At 34.2% G+C, this 11671-nt stretch overlaps 2 protein-coding genes across 2 annotated transcripts; one reads left to right on the forward strand and one right to left on the reverse strand.

Moving 5' to 3' along the window:
- Positions 1 to 2577: 2577 nt before the first annotated feature.
- Positions 2578 to 5187, forward strand: LOC110656757 (40S ribosomal protein S3a-2). Its single transcript, XM_021813685.2, has 7 exons — positions 2578 to 2716; positions 2813 to 2860; positions 3239 to 3344; positions 3948 to 4085; positions 4186 to 4371; positions 4457 to 4657; positions 4850 to 5187. Exons 1-7 carry the CDS (start codon positions 2706 to 2708, stop codon positions 4949 to 4951), a joined length of 792 nt encoding a protein of 263 aa, XP_021669377.2. The 5' UTR covers positions 2578 to 2705; the 3' UTR covers positions 4952 to 5187.
- Positions 5188 to 5811: 624 nt separating this feature from the next.
- Positions 5812 to 10144, reverse strand: LOC110656755 (protein NDL2). The gene is made up of 11 exons (XM_021813680.2): positions 9991 to 10144; positions 9762 to 9861; positions 9477 to 9574; positions 9244 to 9332; positions 8716 to 8776; positions 8534 to 8620; positions 7522 to 7599; positions 7346 to 7402; positions 7089 to 7144; positions 6623 to 6758; positions 5812 to 6294 (listed from the first exon to the last, which is right to left on the reverse strand). Exons 1-11 carry the CDS (start codon positions 10048 to 10050, stop codon positions 6058 to 6060), a joined length of 1059 nt encoding a protein of 352 aa, XP_021669372.2. The 5' UTR covers positions 10051 to 10144; the 3' UTR covers positions 5812 to 6057.
- Between the last annotated feature and the right edge of the window lie 1527 nt (positions 10145 to 11671).

Consider the following 11671-nt stretch of genomic DNA (forward strand, 5'->3'; position numbering starts at 1 on the left):
AGGCTGTCCCGGCTCACCTGACAATTTTATTAAAATTATTTAATACATTTTACTTAGTACAAACTGAGAAAAGACCAAAGATGTCTTAAGTCGTGCCGAAAATCCAGCAGAGTCTCCCCTATACCTAAGACCTACCCAACCTGCAAAAGAGCTTAAAACACACTTCTATATCCACAAACTATACACTCACAACTCAATCACATCACACAGCCCCTCCTGGGCCCATCCAAACAGTCATCAATCACAAAATGTAAAATTACTGCTTAGTCCTTATAATTGACACTTTTGCAAAAACTACCCAAATAAGCTCTAAAAATTCTAAAACTTTGCCTCGCGGTCCTTAGTAATATTATTAAGCTAATGCAAAAAGAATCATAATTTTCTGAGCTATCACAAATATTTTATGAATTTTTAATCCAATTCAAGCACTAGACAATTAAAAAAAAGTAAGGTTCGGGTTTACCTATGCTGATTTCGACCCCGGGGACGCACTCGGGATGTCTGACAATGGTGGGGTAGCTAAAATCTCGACCCAATTCCAAGACTTTTTCAGTAACCTATCTGTCTAGCCCGATATTTACAGACCCGAGCAATCGTTGAATTTCCACGAATTGAAGGTATCTACACGAAGCCCACAATACGGGGTTAGTATATAATTTTTACGAAATTTTATAAGCTCATTTAGTGCTTGGAAAAACACTATGAAGTTTCATGGGATCCACCGAAAAACGGTGTCGAAAAATTTTGAAATTTATATTGCCGCAAAGCTCTAGACGAGTGGAACGCTCTAGTACTCTCGGTTTTCTCGTGGGGTTCACGGTTTGCCAGAAATCTAATCCAAAAGTCGAAATGGGATAAAACTTCCTGGACAAAAATTGGCCAAACCGCTCGATGGATTTTGGTGTTCTTGGTGTCTATGGAAAGCTCTCGAGGTATAAAAGAGTTTTGACACAAGATCCGGTACCGATCGGTGGCTGGATTAGCCGAATTTTGACCGGGAAGTCAAAATGGCGCGCGCGCGCAGGGAGAACTTCGGGCGCTTTTTCCGACCGCCTGAACCGTCGGGCGGCCGTGGGGAGGCACTGGGGCGGCGTGCCTGCGAATGGGGAGGGCTGGGTGGCGACAGAGCAGAGAGGGGAGGTGGGAGGAAAGAGAAAAACGGGAGAGAGAGAGGAGACGTCGGGCGCGCGTGAGAGAGAAGGAAGAAGAAAAAGAAAAGGCCGGTCTGATTCGATCGGTCCGATCCGGTCCGGTTCGATTCGATTGGTCCGATTCATGATACAAAATTTTAAATTTTTATTATGCCTTGTGACAAAAAACGAGACACAAAAATTTCGAAAAAAATTTAGAAAATTTAGAAAAATTCGTAGAGTCCAAATATATTTTTAATTTTATCACGTGGTCTTTAAATTAATTTTTAAAAATCATCAATGTTTTATATTTTTAAAAAATCGAACTCGATTTCTAAAATCTGAAAAATTTTAAATAATTTCCTAAAATTTAAATAAAATATTAATATTTACCCTCAAAATAATAAATTTAAAAATTAGGGATGTTACGTCTATTTATTTTGCTTTGAAGAAAATAAGTTTAAAATGTCTATATTTTAATATTTTCTTGATAATTTGATGTTAATGTTGATTTCTAAGTGTGCTAAGACTATATTGAATAGGTCACAATAAATATTATTCATAAAATTAGAGATAATAATAATAAAGGATTTTTATAATAATTTATTGAATGAATAAATCGTATTATTTAGTTGATATGCCATTGAACAAATAACTTTTATAATAGAAAACGTTATTTTAATATAAATTTAAATTTTTTAAATATTAATTTAAATTATATATATTTATCCAATTAATTTTATATTATTTATCTTAATGCATGTATATATTTTTAGCTACTTGATACCTAAGTAAAAATAAAAAATATCCATAAATAATAATTATTTTTATTTTTTTAAGATAATAATTAATTTGAAGTTGAAGAATTACAATTTATGATTATTTTATTATTTTTTATTTTCTATTAAATTTCTTATTGAAAATTTGACCTTTTAACTTTTTTGTTCTCTTAAAAACATAATATAAAAATGCATATGATCAATAATTTGAAACAAAATCCAAAAGTAAAGTTTGCCGAATACTTTTTTTTAAAATAAATAGAATTTTATTTAATTAAGGATTACTTAACAAAATTATAATTTTTTTAATAAATAGAATTGCATTTAATGTGGGATTACTTGTCAAATTAGAATAAAACTATTTTAAAAAATTTATTTTAATAATTATAATATTAAAATTTAAATATTATAAAAAATTAAAATTATTTTTATTCGTTTAAAAGTTTATCCTTTATTTATATTTTTATATATAATAATATATAAAATAAAATGATTAATTAATTAAAAAATTAAATTGATAATTAATTAATTAATTAATTAGAGATGGATAGATATAAACAAACAATAAGGTCTAAAAAGCGAAGGTTGGTAAAAATCGAGGATTTTTGGTGCAATTAAATAAAAAATTGGAGGCTGATCTTAAAAAAAAAATTGTAGGCCTTTTGGTAAATTGATCAGCAAAGCGGTGGCATTTATAAGTTACAGCTCTTAATATAAGAGCTAACCCTAGTAGGGTTTTGTATTTACTTCTGCTTGCTTGAATCAGCCAAGCCCTTGTCGCAGCTGCTCGGGAAACATGGCCGTCGGGTATTACTGTGTCTTTATCGTCTCAATGATCTCTCGCTCTTTCTATCTGTCTATATTGTATGAGCTTTGAAATGATTAGGTTACTTTTTCTCTCAGGAAGAACAAGCGGATATCAAAGGGAAAGAAGGGAGGCAAGAAGAAGGCGTGAGTAGTTCTTACTAACCCTAGCATTTTTTTTCCCTCAGTTATCTTTTAATGACCTGAACAGAAAGTGAGAATTTTGATTCTATTGATTTGGTATAGAATTTGTATAGTTAAGTGCATACTTATTGGTGATTGGACACTTTTCTGTTTTTGGATATATAGATTAGAAAGCTATACACATTATCAATTGAAGATGTGTATGTGTTCGTTCGCTATATGTATACACATTATCAATTGAAGATATGTATGTGTTCGTTCGCTATATATATACACATTATTAACACATACACATCATCAATTGATAATGTGTATATATTTTTTTTAATTGGGTTGTTTTAATTTTGGGGAATTGGTGGTTTGTGTGAATAAATGAAACAGAGTTGATCCGTTTGCAAAGAAGGACTGGTACGACATCAAGGCACCTTCTGTCTTCAATGTCAGAAATATAGGAAAGACCCTTGTCACCAGAACCCAGGGAACAAAGGTTCTTCCTCTATTTTTTTTCCACTCTCATATATGCGTACATATACTCATCCATGATTATACTGTTCTTGTTATGCATGTGGGGGTTTATCTGACATTTTCTGTTCTTAAAAACTTATGTAGTTCCTGAAAGTGAGATTTGGTCCATGACATGTTTTTGGATGTAGTTGTCCCATATAAGAACATGTCCGAGTTCCTGATGGAAATTTGATAGGCATGACAATTTTTGTCCAGCAATCATATTACAATTGTATGTTTATTATTTTGCTCATAATCCATTACTTGTTGGACGAATTTTAGTGTCATGAATTGCTTTCCGAGTTTCAAATGATTTTTATGACAGAGTAATGTTGGAGCAGAAGAACAACCCCACGAAAGAGTAAAAGAAGGCTAATTGCATAGGAAGGTCATACTTGTTTCTTGTTGGAAAGTGGGATATTTTTGAGTCGTGTAAATCCATTTGCTTTTGTGTTTGGACCTTTATTCGCTGCATGTGACTTACAGTGCCTTCAATGCAGCACATAAATTTTTAGTTGTCTTTATTTGGAATCTCTTCCATGTATTCAAGTCTCATTTTCACCTAGGAGCTTGTTTGTGTTAATAGATTGCTTCTGAAGGATTGAAACATCGAGTTTTTGAAGTATCTTTGGCTGACCTTCAAAAGGATGAGGATCATGCCTACAGAAAGATCCGCCTTAGAGCAGAGGATGTGCAAGGGAGGAATGTTCTGACAAACTTCTGGGTAAGTAATATCATGGGCAATTTTGACTTAAGTTGAAAGGCTGTTTATTTTTCTTTTAGTATCATATTCTTTGATTCATACAAAATACCACAAATTTCAGGGAATGGACTTCACTACAGACAAGCTGAGGTCACTTGTGCGGAAATGGCAGACACTGATTGAAGCCCATGTTGATGTGAAGACTACTGATAATTACACCTTAAGGCTGTTTTGCATTGCTTTCACTAAGAGACGTGCAAACCAGGTCAAGCGGACATGTTATGCTCAGTCCAGTCAGATCCGTCAGGTTTATACGTCACCTGGAGTTCTTGTTGTTTATAATGATCTGTTGTACATATTAACTCTAGGATCTGCCTTGTGCTTGATGTCAGATTCGCCGGAAGATGAGGGAAATCATGGTTAATCAGGCCGCATCATGTGATTTGAAAGAACTGGTGGCAAAATTCATCCCTGAGATGATTGGCAGAGAGATTGAGAAGGCAACATCCAGCATATATCCCCTGCAGAATGTCTTCATTCGAAAAGTCAAGATCCTGAAGGCTCCCAAATTTGACCTAGGCAAGTTGATGGAGGTATTTTTCAGGCACTGTTCCCTTGGTTTCATGGTTTACTACTTGCTACACATCTCAAAAACTTTAATCATGAGTAAAGAGCATGCTACTGAGCATTGCACATTTTGACATGAGAACCATCCTGGCATTTTCATTAACTATGAGTATCATTTTATGGGTGTGTTGACTCGTTGATCTGCTTTTCATCTTTAGGTTCATGGTGACTATTCAGCAGATGACATTGGTGTGAAGTTGGACAGGCCTGCTGATGAAACCATGGCAGAGGGAGAGACTGAGGTCATTGGTGCAGCCTAAGGAGAGTTTTATTTTACGTTCTGATAATCCTTTCAATTTTCGTCCTTGTGGAATGGCTTTGAGCAATCAGTAATAGAAATACTCAGATTCAGATTGAGATGCTGAACTAGTATGGTCTACATACATGACCTATAACTAGATGAGCGTTTTGTTAGATGTCGAAGTCTATTGAACTGTTTCCATTCATGTCATGTTTGCAATTTTCAATTCTATACTTCATTATAATTTTGGATTTATTGGTTGGATGGTTAACATGGTACCAGATAGTGAATAGTCCTTTTTCAAACGTGCATGTACTGTAGATGGTCTTGTAGACTTCATTGGATTTGGAAGCGCAACTTAGGTGCATTTAATATAAGTTCGTTTTCATATGAGAATAAGTTTTATAATCATATTAAAATTTGTGCAGAAGAAATTAAAGTGTAAATAATGTATACACAAATCTAAATGCAAATATTTGATCAGTCTCGTGCTTTCTATAGCTGCACTTGCTCATCTTCGTGCAACTTTTTATTGTTTGTTATCAATAAGAAAATTGACTGCCCAAAATCTTTAATGAGGAAAATGATTTTTTGCGTTTGTGCACGAGGAAACAGATATAAATTCACGATTATGTATTTTTTATAGTAAACCACCTTTTTGATTGGCACTGCTACAATCCTTGTTCAATGCAAACTCTCCTAATGATGCAACGAATTGATTTATGTTGCATTTTTTAAGGTGACATACGATCCCAAGAGAGCCCATGCCACCGTTCTCTTTTTTCACACAAATACAATACCTGTTCAGTATGACACTCAGAAGGCTGAGTTATGAACATTAACAAATTCTAGGGATTAAATATTATTTTACCCAAAGAATAATGCCACAATCTGATGGTAGAGTTTTACTTCATTAAAAACAGCGTTATTTAAGAATCTCTGAAATATCTAACTATTCTTTCTACACTCCAAAATTCTTCCCCGTCAACACAATCAAAGAATGTGAATATGCTATCATAGATATTGTACAACTATCATGATTATATGTGCAAAGCTGAAATCCTGCCGCATTTCCTGGATTGCTAAGTTTGTAATCTCGTGAGTCCAAGAAATCATTTAAACTCATCAAACTTCAATGTTGACTCGTGTTTTGATAGGTTTGAGCTTGATCCCCAAACTCTCAGGAGAGAGTAGTTCTGGTGCTATACAAGAATGGCTCGAGGGACTGGCTGGGTTGGAACCGTTACTTGATGAGGAAGAAAAATGAGGTCTGTGGTAGCCAAATCCCATTAGAAAGAATTCCATAGGGATTATCATGGCATAGGGGTGCTCTTCTGTCACTAGTGAGCCACATGCCTGAACCTGTCAACAAAAAGTGTGATTCGGATGCTTCAGTCACAATGCCAATGTATCTATGTTGCTATGTATGTGCACACAAAACACGAGCCATTATAGTTGTATGCATGTGTCTGCAAGCAAAAAAAGAGCATTTCTATACTTCTAAAAATAAATAAATAAAATAATTGGGAAACCAAGTGGTCAATGTCTAATCATTTAATGCAGGGCAAATATATTCAAAGTATATATCATGAACCACTTCAACAATTAATTCGGTAACGGTTACTAACTGGTGCATGAACTACAGCAAAAATAGCACGAAAGGAGAAGCAACAGATGAAGATCATCCTACCTCAACAAGGGCACAGCTTTTCTTTCCCATTTTGGCACTCATATACACAGATTCATCGTGAAACTGACTACTTTCACCTACAAAAATAAGTGTCTTGCACTGCAACTCCTTCAAGCCGTCTGTAAGGTCATGCCTCCTGCTTAATAAACTCAATAGTTAGTTGATGATGGCATTATTTATAAGATCCAAAAATTATAACGTGACTACATAATTGCTTCAAGGAGAACAGTACTTTCAGGTGAATCTTTCTGATATAATCTTAGGAGATTTTGCAAGTAGTGGGTGGCTAGGTTGCAATTCACACTCATTCTCGTATAACCAAAACAAGTGCAACCAGAAGAAAGAAATGTAATTACAAGAGGCTCTTGAGCCTTGGTATTGCAATGGGAGGAAGAGTCAGCAGAAACATAAAGGAGAGAGAAAAGATATAGATACTGTAAACTTTTAAGAAGTGGAAATAACTCACTTATTAATTGCTTGAAGAAAGCGCATGACATTCAAACTTTGCCTCTCATCAAGCAACTGTGGCCACACGTCAAAAGTGACTGACATCAGTTCACTACAGGCATTAATACATCTCATCCCCTACCAGACATTATTAATAGTTCCACAAACAGATTGCTCTGAACAATTGAGTGGTGGTTTTCAGCCTTCCCTGCTTACCCCGGTGAAAATTTACGAAAGGAAATAAGCTGTCATAAGTCATAACAGAGATTTCCTTACCCTTCTACATCCTTGAATGATGTCTGATTCTGCACCATGCACACCACACCTAATTTCCTACACCAGGAATTTGAGAGTCATTAACACAAACTGAGATAATAACAATAATAATAATAATAATAATAATAATAATAATAATAATAATAACTGAAAACTTGGTCACTATTAGCTAGTACCTTACTGAAGTATCGCTGGATAAGGCACTCCTTCAATACACCACACATACCATATATGTATAACAAATTTAATAATACCTGGAAAATTCAAAAAATCCCTAAGCAAATGCTCAATTTGACATAACCATGTGTATCTTCTATTTATTCAGATTTTGTTAATCTCTACTTTTACGAGAGAAATATTATACATGTCAGCACAACTCAGCATGGATGAAGAAGCTCTGGTTTGAGGTCATTCAAAGGTAGGTTAATGAGTGATAATTATAATGGAAATGCACACATAAATATATCTGGATAAGATATATTTTTTTAATTAAATTCTTCAAATTCAGCTGGATGACACAAAAATAGCTTCCGTTATAAACATGCTGGTAAAGAAATTAAAATCAATGACTGCAACTCTGCATGAAGAAGGAATGACCATGGAAACTAGAAATATTTTATATTTCTTAATGTTTAAAAAATTGATCTGAAACAATGAGTACCACCAACTAGGTACTAGTCCCTATAATGCTACTGCTATTTTCATTTGGTTTGTCAGTTACTCGCACTAATGCTGTACAATCTGACTATATTTTAGGCTTCATTTGGTTAACTTGCTAAGGCTTATTTTTTGGCCTTTTGCAATTGGTATAAAAATACAACAATTGTGAAAAAGTAACTTTAGCAAACATGCCTAATTGAGCCTCAGTTTTTCCGAGTTTCAGTGCCCATCTGGGATACTGATTCATGTTTGTATATTCATTAATTACGTCTACGCATTTTTTTAAGGTGACCATCCATTTCAATTTGGGTGCACAAATCAATGATGAACCACATAGCAATTTGGTTTTTTTGGGTTTGCCAGATAAGTAGCAGTTATAGATCCTAAAAGTGCTTTTAGCAATATTGGTCCTAATCCAATATTTGACAATGTATCAAAGTTGAGTTGTTCCCCCCTTCCCGTTTTTCTTTTTCATGTTTTATTTTTGTAATTTACAAGTAGTGCTGGCTTGAATATGGAGAATAGAACCTTATCGTAAAGCCATTCAGTCCATGAGGGAGCTTTGCAGATAGGGGAAACAAGAATTAACCCAAGCACCCGTTCTTTATATTTCATCTGCAACAGAAGAAAAATAAACAACCAACCATTTAAAAATCAGAATAACAAAAAAAAAAATCAACTGATTGGATAGCTAGATTTTGCCAACTTACAGCAAAAAGTGTCAGGACGTAAGCACCAGCTGTCACACCTAAGCACAGGACTTCTTTCAGCCTGATTTAGAAAATCAGTTAAACCTTAAATAGAATGCAACTAACATTCATCAGAAAATAGATCTAACTCAATCTATTACAATTGAAATCCCTCTAGAAGTTCAATGCAAAGAAAAAAGAGAAGAAGAAGAAGAAGAAGATGTGACAAAGTATGATATAGATCCATGTTGGAAGCAGGAAAGATTTGATATCAGAGGCACATTTTGGATTTTGTAAAAGTAAAGTTTTATTTAGATAAAAGAATGATGTATGCCAAAACTGGCAAATTTTATTTGTGGAAACGAGTAACAAGTCAGGCAATGGACTGAACTCAGCACCAGAGCTTGCAAATCATCAAAATGTTATGGTTGCGGTACATGATCATAACATCACATAATTTTATGTGACATGAATTAGAACAATCTGATATAACAAGTTTTCTATAGCAGAGGGAAGCAATATTATTACCACCAGAAGCTACATACATACCTGAAGAAATCAAGCACTTCAGCAACCTGGTCTGCCAAGTCATCCACACTGAGTAATGGAACGTCTGAAGAAATGACATCAGCTCCCAACTGCAAGAACTCTTGAACAAAGGGTCGATAGAGACTTTATTAGTTTAGTTCAGAGGTGAAGAAGTGAAAGAAAGACCCCTCCAACAGAAACAAAATCAAACAATTAAGCAAACAACACAGCTAAAGCCGAAGATACAAACTGACCTCGTGCCCGGGGGCATCAATATGGTAAATGCAGAAGTTATGAAGCAACAAAGAAGCTGCCTCTGGGCAAACGAAGAGGCCTTGGAAACAAGACATGTCTGAAAATCGAGAAAGCCAAAAACTCAAACAAGTCACAAACATGTTAAAATTCAAAATTCTTGAACCACAAGTATCCAGAAGCAACTAAAGCTACTAGCCTAATAAAAATTAAAAGACTTAATCTTTACAAACACGTTTAGAGCAAACTACAAGTTTCCATTAGAGCTAATTTCAAAGATTACATACAATTGAGAGCAACATCTGGATATGTTATCAAGGCAGGCTTCCCTTGATCACCACAGACGTACACTGAGATTGAACCTCTGCTCGTTTTCACCACATATTCCTGCAAAACACAAAAACTTACAAATAAAAACCCAGAAAAAGCAAACAATAAATTGAAAACAAAAAATGAAAAAGAAGAAGAAACGGCTGACTGTTATTTCTCGGTATGCTTGTTTAGTTCGTTAATTACCTTCCCTTCCAAAGAAAGCATGTCAATATCTATAGAAACTGACTCGCTTGACTCGCCCATGGCTCAGCTCTTTCACACTCCCAATGCACAAAATGGCACAAATAGCAGCTCCCCGGTTTATATGCGCCTTCTTACCTTTCTACTTTCTGCTGCGCGTAACTTCGCCAAATGACCAAACCACCCAAGAGAGAGAACGGAAATACAAGGCCGAAACCGGCTCGATTCAAAAAAGTTATTTTTCCTTTTCTTGAATTTAAATTATTTTTATTCAATTTATTTTTTTTAATTAAAAACCAAATAAATAATGTCTACAAATTATTATAATTTCATAATATCACAGATCAAATCAGTATTATATTGAATCGGAACCTATTTGATTTATAGGACCATTTAAACAGACAATTTTGATTCAAAATGGGCCTTTAGCAGGTCTACGTGAAACGGTCAGTGAGGGTAATATTGTCAATGGGAAATACTGAAAATGTGCAAGAGAAGGTTGGGGGACTAAAGCGGCATCGTTTTCTGGGGAAAGCGAATAAGGACTTGCATTAGAAGTATCAGACAGCTGTATGCCACCTGGAAGCCGCAAAAGAGCATGATCCAGTGAGTTAATCCATCCTAGTGCGCCAGCTCATTACCACCCATCCTCTCTAGTTCTGTCACTCTTCAATTAGTTTATTTATTATTAAATGTATCGACTTTATAAAAAAATAATAATAATAATTTTTAAAATTAATTATTTTCATATAAAATTAAATTTATGATAATTACATTATTATTATTATTATTATTATTATTATTATTATTATTATTATGGTAAATAATAAAATCTTAAATTTTCTAATTCCAAAATTACAAAATAAAAATTTTTAATAAATTATGAAAAATAAAATTACTATTTTACTATTGGATAAAAATTAAAAAAAAAAAACGCGTTTTGAAACGGGAATCACGGGGCACTGCTCTAAATTTATAAAAATAAATAAACGTACAGACATTGTCGGAACATGCTCGAGGAATTTTGTCTGCACATAAGTAGATTACTGCTACTGCTTTTTCTATTATAGTTTTTTGTCCACACATTACTCGAGTATATTTTAATTTATTTGAATTTCCATTATTTGCTGCTCGAATTTGAATTCATCTTGCTTGAAATATTATTATTTGATGAATGATAAATTTTTTTAAAAAATAAAAATAATATTATTTTAGTAGGAACAGTAAAAAAAATTGGTGGGTGACCACTCGGCTGGGGGGGAGAGGGCAATAAATGTACATGGCTTGGGATTTGGGAAGGGGATAGTGATTCGGTGGGATTTAATATAGTATAGATGGCGCCAACAAACTGCACCTTTCAGCGCAGGCAAATGAAAATGGTGGCACCTAACTGCCAATGCCATTTCTTTATTCTTCTTGACCTCACTGAACAAACAAAGGATTGAGCCAATGTCATACTCGACTAATTTTCCATGAACCTGTCCCGCACCCAATATCACGCTAGATGGGAACAGGAAATGCACATGGCCATGGACCGATTTTGATTCGGTTTTTAGACGAAACCATAGGTTTGACCCAAATTTTATTCAACCTTCAGTATTATTAAATTATAATAAATTTTTAAATATCATTCATTTGATTTTTAACGTAAAAAAAAAATTTTAAAAAAAACTAATATAAATGT

Source organism: Hevea brasiliensis, chromosome 5 (assembly GCF_030052815.1).
Source record: "Hevea brasiliensis isolate MT/VB/25A 57/8 chromosome 5, ASM3005281v1, whole genome shotgun sequence".
NCBI lineage: Eukaryota > Viridiplantae > Streptophyta > Magnoliopsida > Malpighiales > Euphorbiaceae > Hevea > Hevea brasiliensis.